The following is a 19,802-nucleotide window of genomic DNA, read 5'->3' as shown; positions in this document are numbered from 1 at the left end:
GAGGCACATTTGAAGTTTGAAGGATTTTCGCCCTGGTCCCTTGGTGAGGGACAGGAGCGAACCTGGTGCTCTAGTCTAAATTTGTCGTCCTTCAACCTTTGCTTCTTGTTCATTGCCTTCCAAATGATATCTTCGACCTAATATAATCTCGCTTTGACATGATCTTCGAAGGAAAATGAGTGTTTTAATGAAAATCGCCCTGGTCCTTGCCTGAAGGATAGGAGCGATTTAGCTTCTTGGCTCAATTTGATCACCTTTTGATGTTTAACTTCCTCGCATATTATCTTCTTGTACGTCCTTTACTTAGTGTGATTTTTGGAAGAACTGGCCGATATAATGAATATCGCCCTGGTCCCTGACTGAGGGACAGGAGCGAACTTGAAGATTTAGTGCAAATCGTTCATCATATTAACTTGTAATTGTCTTCAAGGTGCAAAACGATGTCCCTTACTTTCTTTCAAACATTTAAAATGTGAATGGTAACCTAAATTTGGACACATTTAAATATTTCGCTCTGGTCCTTGCCTGAAGGACAGGAGCGAACTTGGGCATTTCAGTGCAAATCCTTCATCTTTGGCGGTCTTTGATACTTCGTTCTTCGTCGAGACACCTCAAAATGTCCTTGCCACCTTATACTTTGACTTGGAATGACTTGAATTTGGGTGGAAGGCAAGATAGCTACCATTTCGCCCTGGTCCCTGGCTGAGGGACAGGAGCGAATTTTCACTTATAGGCTCCATCACACTTTGCTAACTTCCAAAATTATCTTCAATGGTCTCGTAGTACCCCCTTTCATTCATCTTTGCCTTGGAGTTCATTCTAACTTGGTGAGAAATTGGTCTAAGGCAAAAATCGCTCTGGTCCCTAGGAGAGGGACAGGAGCGCCTAGGCCAATATGGAGTTCACTTTGGTGTCTTGCACTCTTCAATTTGTCTTCAACAGGTTCGTTATGCCTTCTTTGTTTGCCTCCAACTCAAAACTTGCTTGATCTTTGCCCAAAACATGCCTCATGAGGAAATTCGCTCTGGTCCCTGGGAGAGGGACGAGAGCTACCACTGAATTTCGCCCTGGTCCCTGGCTGAGGGACAGGAGCGATTTAGCTTCAAAGTCATGTTTTCCTCATGTTTGCGCTTCCAACCTATATTCAACTGATGAAACATATTTCCTTTGATCTTCTCAAATCGCCAAATTGTTCAAATCCTGCAAGGACAAGGCAATGTTTGATTTTGAGCTCCGGTCCTCCACTGAGGGACAGGAGCGATTTTTTGCTCCCAGCACATTTCCATGCTTGTGAAATTCTTCAAATTATATTCAATGGAAAGATCATGCCTCCCTTTATCATTTCCAGTCAAAAATTTGTCTTGATCTTGCAGAGACAGTAAAATTTTGAGAAACAAGCTCCGGTCCTTCACTGAGGGACAGGAGCGATTTTGCTTCCCCAGGCCAAAATATCAAGATTTTGGGATTTTAATCACTTCACAAGGCGAAAATAAATCATTTCCAATGCCCGGGATCAATTATCAAAATTTTCAAAATTTGGTCAAAATTACTCAATCGGACAAAAAATCAAAATCTCATCATTCACACTTAGACAAATTTGGACTCTGCATTCAAAATTCCAATTGAAACTAGACCAACTTACTCAGCCTCTGGCGAATTTACTTTATTCAAAATTGCATCCTACGAGAGGAGGCTCAAAAATTAAAAATTGGACTGGACTCTGGCCTGAAAACACAGTAACACAAACCCTAAGGTTTGACCCTAGTCCAGACAACTGGCATACTAAACCAAAATCCTAAAAAGCAGAGAGAAAGGCGAGCAAAAACGAGCAAAAAGAGGGGGTCCCCATTTTAATGGGGCGATGTGTGAAATGGTCACAACACATACCCAGTGATCATAAACTTGAGTCTAGGGGTACTTTCTATTGTGATTTGATTTGGAATTCCCCTATGTGGAAGCCATAGGTGTGAGAAATCCGTTGAGACATAAACATTCAATCTTCTAGTCCTTTCTCTTCCTAAAACCATGCCATACACATCCAGTATGTCGACCATTGAAATATCAATAAATTCTTGAACTCCAGGATCAACTGACAATTGCATATAAACATTATTTAGCTTTCTTGCGATCGGGGCTTCGATTTTGTCCAACTGTGTTACTTTCTTATTTGTCTTTGTGGGTGTCAAACCCATCATGTGGCATATTTCCAAGGGCATCACAATGCTTGACGCTACAGAATCTACTAAACAGTGTGCAAAAGTTTACCAAAGATTCGGATTGAGACTAGAAATGGGCCAAGTTCATCCTTCCCTTGATACAAGACGATCGGTTGCTCCTTTCGTGCAACCTTTTCTACTTCCTTTGCTTCAGCCAGTGGAGTTTTAGCTCCTTATGAAAAATTTTATTCTTCTCAATTTTCTTCCCTTTGGGGCTTTGAGGGACTTCTTCAATTTTAGTAGTCTTTCGGCTTTGCATTACCTTTTCTTCATTCTTATTCTAATTTGAACATGAACTTGCTGACTCATGCACCACATTCACGGATTGCACTTGGTCTTGAAGGTTTCCTCATTCTTCTTCAATACCTTGGGGTACATTCTAAAACATATTTACATTGTGAGTTACAAGTGTAGTATCTTGGGCAGCACTGGAGGTGTTTTGAGTTGAATCTTTCAAACTTTCCAAGAATGTTTCCCTAATTTCAGGGACTCTCATTAATTCAAACAGAGATAGACTTGCTTTAATCTTCTTAACTTCCTCTATGACATATTGGCTTAATCTCTTTAACTCATTCTTTGGAGGAGTAGAAGTATTCATATTTGTACTCTATCTATACCCGGGTGCATCCTTTGGAAAAGAAGGATTGTTGCTCACATTTGGATGCGGTGGAGTCTGAAAATTGTTAGGAAGCATTGATGAAGATAGAGGTTTCTGATTTCTCCTTTGGTAAACCTGTAATGGACCATTTCCCGTTTGTTTGAAGGCTTGAACTTCTCTCATTCCTTCCACTAACACGTTGTTGTGTAAGACAAGAAGGTTGTATTCCCCTACCTAAAGAGAATGATTTGCGGAAGCTGGAGGGAATATGAAATCTTCCAAGACTTGAGCATGATCATATACTACCACTGGAACTATAGCTCTGGACAAACTCTCCTATGTTTCCTTTTATATTTCCTTTTGGAAAATGTCTGTTGCGAGTTGAAACTTGTGGCACTACACCTCGAAGTGCTGATTTGTGTTATGTAAGCAACAACATCCCGATAATGCAGTCTCGGCGAGAAAACTTTATCAGCGGGTCAACCCTCGGGATTTGGAGGAGCATCCAAGGGAGATGACACATTTTCATTGTTAGGTGCAGTATTCCATGTCCTCCTCTGAAACCCTTGGTTGTTACTACGGAAACCTTGATTGTTGTTTTGGTTGCCACCTTGATTTCCTTGATAATTATTCTAGTGTCCTTGGTAGCTTCTTCGCATGTTTTGGATCTAGTTATTCTAATTCCATAAGTATGTGACCTCAGTTGATAACTTCTTAGCATGTTCAATCAGGTCCTTCATTTCATCCTTCTCTTCTTTAGTTTTTGAGCACGATGTTGCATCCTGAAAATATATTGGCTGAGATGGCGGTGCTTGAGAAAGAGGTGCTCCTGGATGGAGTACCAATTGATTATTTTGAGTGGGGACCGGATTCATGACAGGCGTGTGATGAGCCAATGTGCAATTGATCCCTTGGATTGGTTTGGCATGGCAGAAGTTCCCAAATAATTGAGTGGTCTTGAGGCAGCTCCAACTCCCAAATCATTACTGACTGTGATTGTTGTAGCATATACTTCTTTCAAGTTTGTCGGGGTTGGGCTCTTTGTTTTCACAAACATAGCTGTAAGGTGGTCCAAGGCTGCACAATAAACCGGCAATGCTGTGACATTGTCTCGGTTGTATGGATCTTGTATAGGCCTTTTGAAATCTATTATTGAAGGTGCTGATCGATTCATGTCCCTATCTTTTCACTTCCACAAGCTGTCTATACAAATCTGCTGAGGAAGTTGGTGCCCTGAACTTTTGCAAGAAGGTATCCTTCATTTCTTGCCAATTGTGGATAGAGTCGGCTAGTAGGTGGATGTACCAATAAGATGTTTCATCATCAAAAGTGTATGGGAATAGCCTGCAAACAACATCTTCTTGGATATTCATATTTCGGAGGTCTTCAAAAATCTTGATATGTTCATCTACAGTGCGGCTCATGTCACCACTTTGCAACTTGGAACAAAATTGCTTTGGGTTCTTAGGCAATTCATGATAAACAGTAAATGCCATAGGAGATGCATTAGCAGGATGCCACACCATTGCGACGTTTGCTTGATGTACTCCTGCTTGAATTGGAGTTTGTTGGACTACTGGTGGTGGAACTGGAACTTGTTGATTGTTTGATTGAGTAGCTCTTGGAAATTGGATTTTAGGTGGTGGAGTTTGGAACAAGTTGGAAATATCCTCTCCACTTGGTACTCCTTCACTTGGTGGGATTGCTTCTTCACTTGAGGAAACTATCTTCTTCCTTTGCTTGGATCTGGCAGGAAATTCGAACTCTACGAATTCTTTTGATGAGCTTGGAGTAGATCTTAAGACTTTTCAGAATTTGCCGGGTGAGAATGAATTAATATGATCCAGCATGGCTCTCTTCAATTTTGTTGAGGACGTGCAAGAGCCGGTTGGGGTGCTTGATTTCTTTGTAAAGCAAGCTCCCTTCGAATAGCGTTCTCAATGCACTGAGCCTTTTCTTCCTCTTCTTCAAGAATGAAGCGCATTCGCAAACAATTCGGAGCGTTTCTCTTACTCTTCCACGCGAGGGTATACAACTCTGAAATAATGTCTTTTTGTTTGTCTTGGAAGCCTAAGTCCAGTTGGAGTACTGGAAAAATGTCACTATGCAGAAGCACCACTTTGAATCATATTGTGAAAATATTTTGGATAAGCACTTCCTTCTCTATCAATGTGTTGGATGTGGTTGATTCGCTGGGATGATCATGTTGGGCAAAGGGGGAACTGCTCTATGGAAAATGATTGGGGGTTGTTGGTCCAATTCCTCTTCTTTGTCAATTGCTCTTACTTGAAATCTACCCTACATATTTGTCTCCACTTTTCTTGGCTCTAGCTTCACTTGTTATCTTGTAGCTTGGCCTCTACGCCCTTTTTGAAATTATAATATATTTTTCACTTTATCCAAAATAATGAAAAACAAAGTGAATAATTCAACCACCTCACAGCCAATCAAACTCATAAATAAATTCAATTTGTTAGACCAACTTTATTGTCAAGATGTTTGATGATCCCAACATGAAAAAAACTAGGCATTAGTATTAGAGAAAACACTGGATAAAATTTGAAATTTTCATTAAAATTTTAAGCTTTGGGTTTCTATAAAGGAATAAAAGCATTTCTAAACCCCAAGAAAAGTTATGCATCAGTTTCTACAATAAAGAGCTGAAAGTAAAGAAGGTGAGTAAATTAATGTTCCTTCCTTGTATACCATAAACACAGGTATTGTTTTATTCTATTAACACTAAAATTAATCCTCTACTTGACATGATAAATGGTAGGAGAACTAATCAACATATTTGATAAATCAAAAAATGAAAAGGCTTGAGAGATACGAATAGAAAGAAGAACCTAAGCATCAATGAACTTACAACGCTCAAGTTCTTGCTGAGCTTGGATGCCCTGCTTTTCAGGTTCCCGAAGTTCCCTTTCCATGTCCCTTATCTAACAAAGAGCATTATGTTAGTAAAGCAACGTAAATAGATACACCAAACATGCCACAATATTTGTATCTTGAAAAAATTATGTCAGATCGTATAATTTCCTAATATTAAGTAAATGTGTATCAAACATAGAAATGTTTATAAGAGCTTATCCTATTATCATAGTAGCTTATGAGATACTAATCAAAGTAACTCTTAATGACATTGATCTCTTTCTATATCTAGCTTAAACATATTGAGATTCAACAGATGTGCCTACAATAGATTCTATAACTATGGAATAAGTCTGAAATAATAGCAATTATATTTGCTCAACCCAGAAAATAAACATTAAAGTTTTTTATTTTTTACATTTGAACTTGACAATGTAAATCTATCCTAAGAAGAATGACAAATTCGTTGTAAAGTTATTTCAGCTCGTAGTTATGAAGCAAAACAATAAATACTAAAACAAAAATGGAATAGTTATATTCTGTGAATCGAGCATTCGTAAGAGCTAAGGTGGTCATATAAGAGATAACACTTGGTAATAGTTTTATTAAGAACTTTAGATTAGGTAGGTCTTTCCAATCATGTCCATGATTGACCTTTAATCATTGTGTTGTCCTTATTTTTGTTTCCAAAAATGAAGGACCACTATGGTAAAAATTTTATGAAAAAAAGAAAAAATTTACTCTATGGCACGCTTCTCGAGGCAGAATTTCGACTAATCCTTGGACTGGCTTAGTCCTCAGTTCATTCTCGAACTAAGTTTCGAATTTCGTCCAATTCTGGGTTTGTTTGCTATGCCTTTCCTTCAATTTCGGGTTTTAAAACTCAGACTGCAGGTGGAGAATTTTCTTCAAACTGCAAGTTTTAATGATATTCATTGTTATGGTCTTTGTAGGGGAATTTTTGATCAATTACATGTGCACTTTTATTTTAAATATGTCACTTGTAATTTATTTTAAGTTTCCCCTTTAATGTTTTTATCTTTTTATTGTTTTTTGGTCATTTTTAGTTAAAATAGGGATTTTTTGGCTCAACTGCAAGTAAACTTGCAGTTTGTTCAAAAAACCCCTACTTTAATGGTTTTTGCATGTAATAGGGATTTTAAATCCCCATTACATATGTGCAAGTGTTTCTTACTTGTTGTAGGGATTTTATTTCCCTTTTACAAGTATTTTAAATTTGCAGTTCGCTCCAAAAAAAACCCTATTTTGCCTTGCAAATGCATTTTTGACAATTTTAAACTTGTCATTTGTCCAAAAAAACCTGATTTTGGCTTGATAAGTGAAAAAGTGAAAAATAAAACTTGCCATTTGTCTTAAAAAACCCGATTTTGGCATGTAAATGAAAAAAGTGAATAAAACTTGTTATTTTCTCTCTAAAACCCGATTTGCTTCATTTTGGGCAATTCGAACTTGTCATGTGTCTCCCAAAACCCGATTTGTATGAAAAATAGATTTGTTGAAGATTTCAAAGCAATTTTTTGTGGAGATTTTTAGGGAGGAAAGGCGTTTTTGCTTCTACCCTATTTTCATGCAATCATCAACATCTTTCATGCCAAATGGAGGTTATATTGACTGGTTTTTGGAGCTAAATCAGCAAAAACGTGGTTCTTTAAACCCACATTTTGGGCGTTTTTTACTTCATGAATCTGCAGTCTCCTTAATCGTTTTGCCCTTTCCTACTTAGGCGTGGAGGGGGAGAGGATTTTCGCACCATTTAATGATGCCGTTGGAGTTTATAATGGTGGCCACGTGATTCCCTTTGGCAACGTTTTAAAACATTTGGCATCATTGCTTCTTCTTCTACCTTAGGCGTTTTGCTCTAATAAACTTGGATGCACACTCTCATTGGCATTTTGGTCCTCCAAGTTTAAGATTGCTGCTATATTTGGGGCATTTTTACAAAAAAACGTGATAAGGGTTTGACATTCCGGATTGCTCCTTTTCACCGGTTTTGCTTCTTCATTTCAAGAATTGTTGCATTATTGGAGAAGCATTTTGCATTTTTAAGAAAGGTATGTTCTCTTTCCTTTCTTCCCTTCATTTTATTATTTTCTTGTTTTCTTTATTTTTTGTTATTAGTTGCATTTTTGGCATGTGATGTTCTTCCCCAAAAAATTTGGTTTTTGTGAAAGAAATCTTCCCCTTGAAATGCAATTGTTGAATTGCATTGTTCTTCTCAAAATTCCCTCTTAACTTGTATTCGGGATTTTTAATCTCGATTACAAGTTTGCTGGAAATTCTTGTTCTTCCCCTACGGTTAAGGAATTTAATCATCTTTGGTTAAAATTCCAAGCTTGAAAAGTGTGAAATACCCCTCCCTTGCAAATTCGGGTTTTAAAAACCGGATTACATGTTGAAAAGTTCTTCCCATTTTCATGAAAATGACTTTCCCGGATTACATGTTGAAAAGTTCTTCCCATTTTCATGAAAATGACTTTCCCAGATATTCCCATTTCTATCCATTCATGTTCCCCATATCCGTACTTTCCATTTCCATCATTTCCCGCGAGTCAAAATCTCATTTTTCGTCCATTTCTCCATTTTCGAATTTACAAGTGTACTTGTATTCGGGTTTTAAAACCCCGATTGCATGTATGTCCTTTCCAACTTGTATACTTGCGAAAATTCTCCCAAGATCCGAAATTGGTCAAAGTCAAGATTTTCCCATTTCTACATATCTCCCCTCTTCCTCTCACAAAACCGTGAAATTCAAAGATCAAAGTTTTACCCATTTGAAGAAGGAAGAATGATATTTGCAGTTGACTATGATGTTGTCTTAACTCTTTTAAGTCTTCATCACAGCATTCCAAGTTCACAATCAATGTCAGATTTGCCAACATCTCCAACTCCAAAGAAAATGAAATACAAATATGACAAATACCGGAATGAGGTAGCACCTTCCCAAGTTTCTTCTCCTTTGGATCGCATCAGGGACACGGAAATAGGGCACGTTGATATGGCAAAATTCATCAACAGGGTAGAAGATCCACAGGATAACAACTTGCAACGGTTGTTGGACAGCCATATCCATCATGCATCTTCCTTCCCAGTGGTTGCCCTAGAACCTAAGTTCGTTCTTGCATGCGCCCATCATTTTGACAAAGAGTCAAGAGTCATCAAAAATGATGATGGTGAAGCTATAATTCGTCTTGATGCGGATACAATCGAGAAGGTCTTCAAAATACCTCCTGCACCTGTTTATATGGAAATCACCAAAGAAAGTGCAGCAGAGTATTATGTGAAAAGGGAAAAAGATTGCAAGCGACACATCAATAGGTGGATCCAAGAGCCACGTCCTTCCTTCTCAAGATGGCAAAGTTGTACCGTTGTGATTTCAAGTGGGAGATAGGAGACACCATCACTCTTCTCAGCAGGATGATGGGCCTTGAGCACTCTAATGTCTTTGAGCCATGGATGTATCAATTCATTATGTTCATACGGCAGTCGCATCACATTTCATGGGGTGAAATTATCAGCGATGCTTTGTGCGAACAACTTGCTGCAGTTCCTACCACTATAACCTTCTTTATGAATTCTTATTTGGTATATTTAGCAGCGTCACTTAGACACTTTCCAGGTCTTTCTACCAAGGGTGATCGCTCGCTTATACCAGTTTGGGAATATCATAACCAGTTAACATTGAAACCTAGCAGACTGCATTTCAAAAGAGTCCAAGATGCATTCTTCGGATATTTCATGTGTCAGTTTGACATGGATCTCAGAAACAAAAGAGTATCAGATGAGGCATGGGTCAAGGTGTCTGAGTATGGGTGTTTAGTCCTGCAATTTCCCACCTTCACCTATATGAGGATTGGATGCTATGATGGTCAGCCATACATGCTTCCAAGATACCCAACCGATAAGATAATTCTTATGGAGTTGGGAAGACAGATCATGGCTATTCATACTTTTCAGTCTGCTAGACACAAGGTTGGAATGGGGATCTCTAGCACAAACCCATTGAAAATTGGTCGATACTCCCTTGTCACATCTGTGAAGGCTAAGGCCATGAAGGCTGAATTGCAGGAAATCAAGCTTAAGAGGTTCAAACCTAGAGCTGATTTTGATTATAGAGGTATGAAGGTGAAGATCAAGAAATCCTTTGTGCATGTTCATCGCATTGAAGACATCTAGGTAGATCTCCGCAAGGAAGCCGAAGTTCTGAAGATGGATTACTGCAGGCTCACTGTTGAGCAAATTGTTGACTTGAACTTGGCGGATATCCCACAAGGGATGATCGATGACGGGCATATACTTGATCCTGAATACACTTCACGAAGGGTTGAGGAAGCTCCACTTCCTTTGATCCAATGGTCACACAAGGAGTGCGTCTCCATCCTTGACAGATTTCAGCCTATCTTGGCCAACACTAACGCATGGCTGAAAAGTAATGCTGTTAGACTTATCAAAATCAAGGTTGGTAAAGAAGATGATTCTACAGGGCCTCTTGGACGGAAGTCTGAGATTCAGATTGATAACAAGGAGGGTGCTTCATCTTCAGGCACAAGGATCAAGTTACGAGTTAGTCGTGCAGTAGTGCTTCCTCCTGAGGAGACGACTACTCGTGGGAAGGAGAAATCACGGTTCCATGTTCGGGTGATCGATCTGGATAATCCAGAAAAGGGGCAGCAATCTGACAATGCGCCTAAGTCTCCAGTTTCAGACTTGCCTCACGAGGTCATTCCTCCAGTTTCCATTGAGATGCCTCTTTCTCCTCCTGATTTGCTCGTAGATGAGTCTCCTCAGAATGCAGTTCCCATTTCAGCATACGAGCCTTCTCCTGATCGACAACAAGAAAGTGTGTTGAAAGTTCCTTAAGATAATCCCACTTGCATTCAGTTATCAGAAATTGATACTTCCACTTCTGGTTTTGAAGAATTCATGAGGCAATCTTCATGTCCATTGGTAACTGAGCAAACCGTGGTCGCTATTCAAACAGATATTCCTCCCAGGGTGACCACGGTAATTCAAAAAAAAACTGCTTCTCCTTTGCCTACGGCTGCTACTGGAAGTGAGTTGATGACTTTGCCTCCATGGCTTAGCTCTTTCACCCCGAAAAGGAAGAAGCAAGAGATCTCACCTAATGCCTTTGACTACCAGCAACTCAAACAGTCCAGATCCAAAGTTGCTAAGAAGGCAAAGACTATCTCTAGGGTAACTGTTGATAGCAACAAGATGAAAGTAGCTGAAATTGTGGAACCTATTGCAGATAAACCACTTGATGAAATGTCAGCTGCTGATTATAAGGTTACAAGGGTAGAATTGGGCAAGCAAACACATGAGGTCATTAAACATGATGCTCAGTTTTCTGTTGCTTCACTAGTGCAAAGGTGTGACGATCTTCTTGCGAAGAAAGACAAGCTAGAAGAAGAAGACCGACAACTCATGGCAACCATTCATAAAATCACAAAACTTGCTGCTAAAGGGAGTAACTCCATAGGTTCTTCTGGTTCCCAAGAATCGATTCGTGGAGTGGAAAGGGCTACTCAGAAAGTACAAGCACTGGATTCCTGGGTTGATCAGCTTCATGATCAATGTGTACAAGTGGTAAAAGACATTTTTCAAATAATGTCTAAGTTGGAAACCATTGAGGAGAAATTGGATCAGACTTCTAACACTTTCAAAAAGAATCTAGAAAACATTGAGAAAAGTCTGGCAATCTAGCGAACCATGCCCCAACAACAGCTGAGTATTTTGCAGGAGCACGCCATCATCTCTTCCAAGGTCATGTACTTGGAATTTGAAGAACTCATGGAAAACAAGACCCTTGTTCTTAAATCCCTCATTGAGGAGATCAGTGATGCAAGGAGATTCCGGGATGAAGTCTATCGAGGTATTGTCTCACATTGTGAAAGGGCCTCTTGCAATATAGTAAGTCAGGATGGAGAGCTGATTCCAGAAGAAAAGGTTCTTGCTGATTTACAGATGAGGATTCATAATGAATGGAGGAGCGAACAATTCTCGGCAGCTTCAATTCAAGCATTGATGAAACACCAAGCATTTTTGCATGAGATCCAGTCTATCCTGGATAAAGACAATTCCGCGCTCCTCCGCTGTCACGACACTATTGTGAAGACTATGGTTGTTGCTAAGAACACCCATGAACCGAATCCCGAGGAACTACAAGCGAGCATCCGGAAATTTCAAGGATTTGTGTCTTCACAAAATGCAACTTAAGTGTTTTTCAACACTTAGTTGAATTTTCCCTCTTTTGTAATCTTTAGTTGTAATTTTGTTTTGACAAGTTACATGTAAAAGTAATTTTTGTAAAATGCAAGTTACACACTACTTGCACTTTTGTAATTACATGTCAGGCAACTACAAGTTGTGTCCGATTAGGACTGTAGTTGGAATAAGTCTTAGTTAGTTAGAGTAACTCTTAGTTAGTTAATGAAGTCTCAGTTATTTATTGAATGAGTTTTGGTGGTTGAGAGAATCTCCCAAGTTAGTTAGGATCCTCCCACCTTTTTCTCAAGGCTCCTCTTCTATAAATACTTGAGAGGTCCATTGTAAATATATCTTTTGGAAAGCAAGCAAAAACTCTGCCAAATTTACAGCAAGAAGTCTTTGAGCTTATGTATGTGAATTGAAGGTTTTGAAGAATAAGAAAGAAAGATTACTCAAGTTTTGAGTCTTTGAGCTACATGTTTGAGTTTGAATCTCTTTATTTCTTCTATGCAAAGTGTTTCTAAAGGAGCTTAGTCCAATCTGATTTGAAGTCTTTGAGCTGCAAGTAGAGAAGATTAATTAAAATAGGAAATCTCTAGAAGGAGCAGCAAGTCTTTGAGCTTGCGTCTATTCTTGAAGAAAAATTACTGTTTGATAAGAAATAGCAGCAAGTCTTTGAGCTTGCATTAATTCTTGTCTTTGTGTTAAAAGAATAGATTATTTCAGTCTTTGAGCTGTTATCTTTTATTCGTTGTAAAAATTTAGTATAGCAAAGGGTAGATAGAACTTCCAATAGTCAAGTCTTTGAGCTTGATATTGTTGTTCCGTCCCGAAGGAAGTGACGGAAGTCTTTGCGCTTTCAGGAAACTTCATTTCCTTTCTCTTATTTCACTTGAAAGTGGTTACTGCTGTTATTCAATCCCTATCATTTTCTGTGAAGAGAAAAGGATATTGTCTTTCTTGAAAAAAGAAGAAAGATTGTTGTCCCATCCCATTTTATTTTCCAAGTTGTAGTTAGATAGGGGGAGCCTTCCCTTAATTAGGAGAGTTTTTACTCGTGTGTTGTGGTTGAAACCACAATTTTGTATATTTCCCCAAGTGTACAAAATTTTCAACCAACACATTGTTACCATTCCAAATTTTGTTTTGCAGGCCACAGTAAGAATCTCTCGAAATAAAAAAAGCTTAAGCCAATACCCCCCACCAACTTATCGAACAGAGTTACAAGTTGGTCTTGAGCATCTTTGAGGGATACAAATAAATGGAATTAGCCCAATTAGGCAAATGTTAAAACTTCTTTCCACTAGCACCAATTACTGTGCCCATAGTTCACACTGTAGAGCAATGTTTCCTTACCTACCAATGCAAGGAGATAAGCATTTAAGATTGGTTTTCACACTAGGAAACTTAACATTATTTCTAACACAATTGAGCATAACTTACTTGCTAAGTCATCTAACTTACAAATTTCTTTTATGCACACTAAAATGCCACCTTACACCATACCAGCCCAATGACATGAAGTAAAACTTTTTAAGTGCAGTATGAAACTCCATCTGCCTTTTTAGTATTTTACATATCTAGTATGATAAAGCTAAAAACCTTCTAAAATCCCTATAACTACCTTGCAAATTCACCTTACCAAAAAAATAGATCCATGAATCCCTCCTTCATGCACTAAATAAAAACGCCATTCAAAAGACCATCTTTAGTTACTCATGCTCCTTAGAATGAGAGCAAATATGAAATCATGTGTTTCCACTATAGAAAATTGAAGGCTTTCCCGTAAGCTTTTGTTGTGGGTGCTTTCCCCCATAGATTAAAAACGAGGTAGCCAAATGTTCTTAGCAAGGACTTTCTAAGCTTCTCACCAAGTAATAGCAAGTCTGTAGAAAACACTTACCCAATAAAGTATCATAACAGCAATGGCTTAACGAACACATCTTTTCACTCATGTTTTCACTTGTGTGCTGCTTGTTGTCGTTCTGTATAACTGTAGAGTGACAATCAACAGAACTGTAAGACTTTTTGACCAGATTTTAGAGGTTCGCGACCATTTTTATACTTTGTTTCAGGCCTTCGCTTATTTTTCATCCATTTAACTTCTGTTCTAGAACTTCAATCTTTTATTTTTTGTTTCTTTGTTTCCATTTTCTTCTTTCTTTGCATTTTCTTCTCTTTGCTAGTGCTTCCCACTTTGCAATGATATAGAGATCGCATTCTCAACTAGCCATAGTAGTAGCTAGACCAAAGACTCCACTTGGAAGCATGAAAAACTAGGTTCAGAGTTAGGAATAGTGGTATGTGTTGTGAGGTATTGTTGACGTGTATTTTGTACACCATCATACACAGAATAAAATACCTAAAGGCATCTTATCCTCTCTTGAATAAAGTCTCTAACTGCTGAAGATTCGCATGAAGGATCAGTTAGGATGACTCCAATGTTCTGGTTAGTAGGGTCTCTACGTGTGGATAAACTCCAATGGTATGATGTGATTTGCTGGAATCACAACGGGACTTACATCTGATGATTGAACTTCCGATCTGCTTTGCTGGAACACAGGCTCTTACTGGCTTAGATTTGAAAAAATGGAAAAAGGATGAGGGCGAAGAGAAGATCTAATCCTAATACTAAGAATGTAGGAGCAATGATTTGATTTTTGATGAAACTCTAACTAGGTCTTGTTTTGACATCAATGGACCATCTCCACAAGGCTAGTGCGATCTTCTAAGGGAAGCTTTATGATGTTCAAATCATCACCGCAGGCATAGACACCATCAAGTTGATGCATATCAATGAAGAAGCGACAAATTGAAATTGAGCTTAAGCTGAATGATTCCAGTTGACTACACAAGGCAAGTCTGCAATCAACAAACTGCTAGTAGTATGGATATACGAATTCCACCATTAATCAATCGCATTTCCTCCATTCATCTAATCATCTACCATCTAGGATTGAAGACTCAACAAGAAACCATGCAAATTGCAAGAAACGACACACTTCACCATTACTTCAATGAAAATGGAGTTTGTTTACAATCAATGGCAACAATTTCTTGCCTTGTCCTCCTATTCTACTCTAATTACTATTCTATCAATTTCTAACTACTCTCTATCTACTAACTGCTTTCTATTATTTACAACTCTCTCTCCTTAACTTTACAAAATGAAATGTCAGGGCTTATATAGTGCCCACAATACAATTTGATGGCTTAGATCAATTCAAGATCAATGGCCAAGATTCAACAATGAAAACCCTAATTAGGGTTTGTTACAACCATTACATAACATTTAATGCTTGACCAATGATAAAATTGTATTGCTTGGACACATGTCCCCTCTAGAAAAATCGACCAATGGATAGCCGGGGTAGGTACATCGGAGTTTGTGCGACCTTCCATGAGTTAAGTACATTGAATCTGGACATGCTGAGGTGGACCTCACTGATTGGAGAAATGATGACTAGGACGCCACCTCATTTGACACTTGTAACTTGGTAGATATTCAACTTGATGTTGTTGAGAAGCTTGCTTTAATTAATTCATCTGGAACTATTTACTTCTTCAACGAGCCCTTGTTCTAACTCCTTGTGTCCCTGATGTGCAGGATGATGATGTACCTCGCCTTGGAACGCTGGATTGAAAGAGGTCGCCCCTGTCCTGGCTTGATTGTCCCGGCGAAGACCGTCCTTGATCCGGGTTGATTTTCCTTGATGAGATCTCCATTTGATGCCTACACAACATTTCAAAATTAGCAACATGATTTTGCAATGAATAACTAGATTAGAGATTAAATTTAGGAAACTTCATAATAAGTCCTTGAGTTATCATTTCCTAAACGATGATTGAGCTATTAGAATTCAAAATTTCAAAATTTAAGGCTATGACAATCAAAATTCGAAATTAAAACAAGGGATCTTGTCATACCTTACTTGAGAGTTTAACTCTAAAATGCAAAATGAGGAATTTGCCTAGGCAAAATTAACATTAGAAGCCTTCAACGTGATCTTCAAGGATAAGGAACGTCCTCTTTATCAACTCGCCACCCTTGGAGTCTTTGATGTGTTCTTCAATGTCCTTGGCAAGTTCGCCTAACTTGAAACTCGAACTCCTTTGATAATGCTTGTGCCTTCCTATTGATAAGACTCGCACCTTGAACACAATCCGCACCTCCTCTTGAATGATAATTTCGCACTTCCTTTGTATACTCCAAATCGCATATGAAAAGATGATAAATGATGATGTGAAAATGAAATAAACTACTCCTCCTTTATAGGCGCTCACCTTCATATTGACCCTAGGCCGACTTTGGTGAATAAGGCAAATTTAAAATAAACTTAAAGGCCGACCCTTGTAAAATGAAACAAATTTTAAATCAAGCGCCCCATTTTTATTTATAATTAATTAATTTAATGCCTATAATTTTAAATAAACTCGATTTTTAAAAGGCAAAAGTTAATTAATAAAGGCCCATGCGCTAATTTTAAATGCTATTTTAATTGAATTTTTTTTTTGGATTTTGTCGATTTTAGCATTTAAAATAAATTCAAAAAATGATTTAACGCCAAGAATTTTTAAAAAGGTGGAAAGATGCAAACCTAACGCTCTGGTCCCTGACTGAGGGACAGGAGCGAAATCTCAATTTGGTCTTGATTCTTGTGCTTTTGACGTTAAAACCTCCATCTCCACATTGAATTTGGCATTTTTGCTGGGAATTTCGAACTTGAGTGACTTGACTTTGAAAATGAATGTCCTTTAGATGTGATATCGCCCTAGTCCCTTGGTGAGGGACAGGAGCGAACTTCCATATCTAGCTCAAATTGGTAACATTTTGTCGTTCACTTCTTTTGTGTAGCCTTCCAAATGACGTTTTAAACCCTTTGTAACTTTGCTTTGAGATGATCTTCGAAGGATAACAAGTATTTTAGCAAATATCGCCCTGGTCCCTTGGAGAGGGACAGGAGCAATCCTGGTGTTTTCTCCTTGACCTTTGTAACTTCAAACTTCAATCTTCATTGTGAGGGATAAACAATGTTATTCTTTCATTCTACTCTCATTTCACTTGGCTTCTACAAGACACTTTAATGTTTAGAGGACTATCGCCCTGGTCCCTTGGAGAGGGACAGGAGCGATCTTGAAGCTCTAGCCAAAATTTGCCATCTTTCAACCTTTGTTCTTCATTCATTGCTTCCTAAATGATGTTTTTGATCTTGCCTATCCTTGCCTTGTCTTGATTTTGAAGGAAAATGAATGATTTAATGAAAATCGCTCTGGTCCTTGCCTGAAGGACCGGAGCGATATAGCTTCCTTGGCTCAATTGATAGTCGTTTGACGTTTGAAACCTTTGTATATCACCTTCTTAAGATACCTTAGACCCTTTACCACCTCGCATGATCTTGACTTAACGTGATTTTGGAAGGATTTGGCCAATATGATAAATATCGCCCTGGTCCCTAATTGAGGGACAGGAGCGAACTTCAATGTCCTGGGCTCATGCTTGCTTTCATCAACTTGCCACTGCTTTCATTGTGTAAAATGAAGTCCTTTTGATCCCCTTGGACACTTAAAACGTGATCAACTTTCAAAATCTAGGCTCTCATGAAAATTTCGCTCTGGTCCCTGCCTGAGGGACAGGAGCGAACCTAGGTATTTAAGTGCAAATCCTTCATTTTGGCGGTCCTTGCAACTTTGTTCTTCATCAAGATACCTTAAAACGTCCTCGCCACCTTGTACTTCGTCCTGGAGTGTCTTGAACTTGGGATGAAAGCAAGATAACTAAGATATCGCCCTGGTCCCTGGCTGAGGGACAGGAGCGAATTTGTACTTGTAGGCTCCATCACATTTTGCCAACTTCAAAATTTATCTTCAACGGATTCGTAATGTATCTTTTCATTCATCCATGGCTTGGAATTCATTGTAACTTGGCAAGAAATTTGTCTAAGGTAAAAATCGCTCTGGTCCCTGACTGAGGGACAGGAGCGCCCAGGCTAATATAGGTCCCATTTGGTGTCTTGCAATCTTCAATTTTGTCTTCAACGAATCCGTAACACCGTCTTTGCTTGCCTCAAACCCTAAACTTGCTTGATCTTTGCCTAAAACATGCCTTATAAGGAATTTCGCTCTGGTCCCTGACTGAGGGACAGGAGCGATTTTGCATTTTGGTCCACTTTTCTTCATGTTTGTGTCTTCAAATTATATTCAACTAGTAAAATGCACTTCCTTGGACCTCTTCAAATCGTCAAGTTGTTAAAATCCTGCAAGGACCAAGCAATATTTGATTTTGAGCTCCAGTCCTTCACTGAGGGACAGGAGTGATTTCCACTCCTGGGGCATTTCCGTGTTCGTGAAATTCTTCAATTTATATTCAACGGAAAGATCACGCCTTTCTTTACCATTTCTACTTGAAAAATCATCTTGATCCTGCAGAGACAGTAAGACTTTTGAAAACGAGCCCCGGTCCTTCACTAAGGGACAGGAGCGATTTTGCTCTTACAGGCCAAAATATCATGATTTCACAAGTTTAACCACTTCACAAGGCAAAAACAAATCATTTCCGATGCCCGGGATCAAATATCAAAAAACTCAAAATTTGGTCAAACATACTCAATTGGACAAAATTCGCAATTTCATCATTCACACTTAGACAAATTTAGGACTATGCATTCAAAATTCCAATTGAAAATAGACCATTCTGGCGAATTCACTTTATTCAAAATTGCATCCTACGAAAGGAAGCTCAAAAAGCTCTCAAGACTGACTGGATTCTGGCCTGAAAACGTCAAAATGAAAAAACCCTAAGGCTTGACCCTAATCCAGACAACTGACAAACTAAACCAAAACCCTAAAAAGCAAAGCGAAAACGAGCAAAAACATGGGTCCCCATTTGCAATGGGGTGATGTGTGAAAACGTCACAACAGGTATTCACACATCGCTCCATTACAAATGGGGACCCCCACTTTTCACTTTCTAAGATTAGTCCTTTTTGCTCAGTCCTAGGTTGTATTAGAGTGTTTGCTATTAGCCTTTGCATTAGAGAGGTATAGGAGCTTAAAATGGCTAGGAGTCAGGTGGATAGTCTTGCATAAATGTGTAGTAGGTTTGCAAAGTCTAGGCATGATGAGTTCATGTAATATTCCCCTTAATTTTGTTTTGGTTTTCAGCAATAAGAATTACAAAGCAAACACCATCACCCATTGAGGTTAGAGAAATAATTCATACAACTGAAAGCAACCCTCCACTTTCTGATCACCAAGAGCCCAACCTAGGAGGGTGAGAGCATACAGTGTTGAGGGGATCGTTAGCACCATAAACCAAACTGAAATTACAATGCACAGGCGGCAAGCCAGCCCTTTCTGCTTATCCAGCAAGATAGAAACTAAACTCTTGGCGGTAAACCAGCCAAGGGAAGTCACAAGAAACTAAAACCCAACCACTCTACCGCGTATTTCAGCGGGAGGACATTACATTAAGCTATCACTCTACCGCATATTTCAGTGGGAGCACAATGCATAAAAATTATCACTCGACCACTTATTCAGTGGGAGGACTGAGTACATAAACTGAATTACAAAGCAAGAAGGCGGCTAAGCCAGCCTCTTCCACTTATGCAGTGGGCAAGCAACACATCAGAAATGGTTAGTAGTACTACTACTTAACGTTACAATATAGAAATTAGAGAGATTGAATAGAGAAGTAATGTTGTCCTAGCTGATAAATATTCCCAAGCATGTGCTAACTCCCCAAAAGCCCTACAACATGAAATTATGAAATTCTAGGAGCAATGACACGCAGACCAGCAACTTCAAGAAGCTATGACATACTCATATCTCTCTCCAAACTCACCCAAAACACTCCAAATCACTCCCAAATCAACTAATCTACTCACACT

The 19,802-nt window shown here is 38.8% G+C and overlaps 1 protein-coding gene across 5 annotated transcripts in view; it reads right to left on the bottom strand.

The window, feature by feature from the left end:
* Window positions 1-19,802, bottom strand: part of LOC131065420 (structural maintenance of chromosomes protein 5) — a 230,268-nt gene that overhangs the window by 48,427 nt on the left and 162,039 nt on the right. For all 5 annotated transcript variants that reach the window (XM_057999923.2, XM_057999927.2, XM_057999925.2 and 2 more), the window contains one exon: window positions 5,681-5,753. In XM_057999923.2, the coding sequence (XP_057855906.2) occupies window positions 5,681-5,753 (73 nt within the window). The remainder of the gene's footprint in view (window positions 1-5,680; window positions 5,754-19,802) is intronic.

This window comes from Cryptomeria japonica, chromosome 10, assembly GCF_030272615.1.
Source record: "Cryptomeria japonica chromosome 10, Sugi_1.0, whole genome shotgun sequence".
Taxonomy (NCBI): Eukaryota; Viridiplantae; Streptophyta; class Pinopsida; order Cupressales; family Cupressaceae; genus Cryptomeria; species Cryptomeria japonica.
Note: the sequence above shows the minus strand (reverse complement) of the source record. Positions and strands in the feature narration are given on the sequence as shown.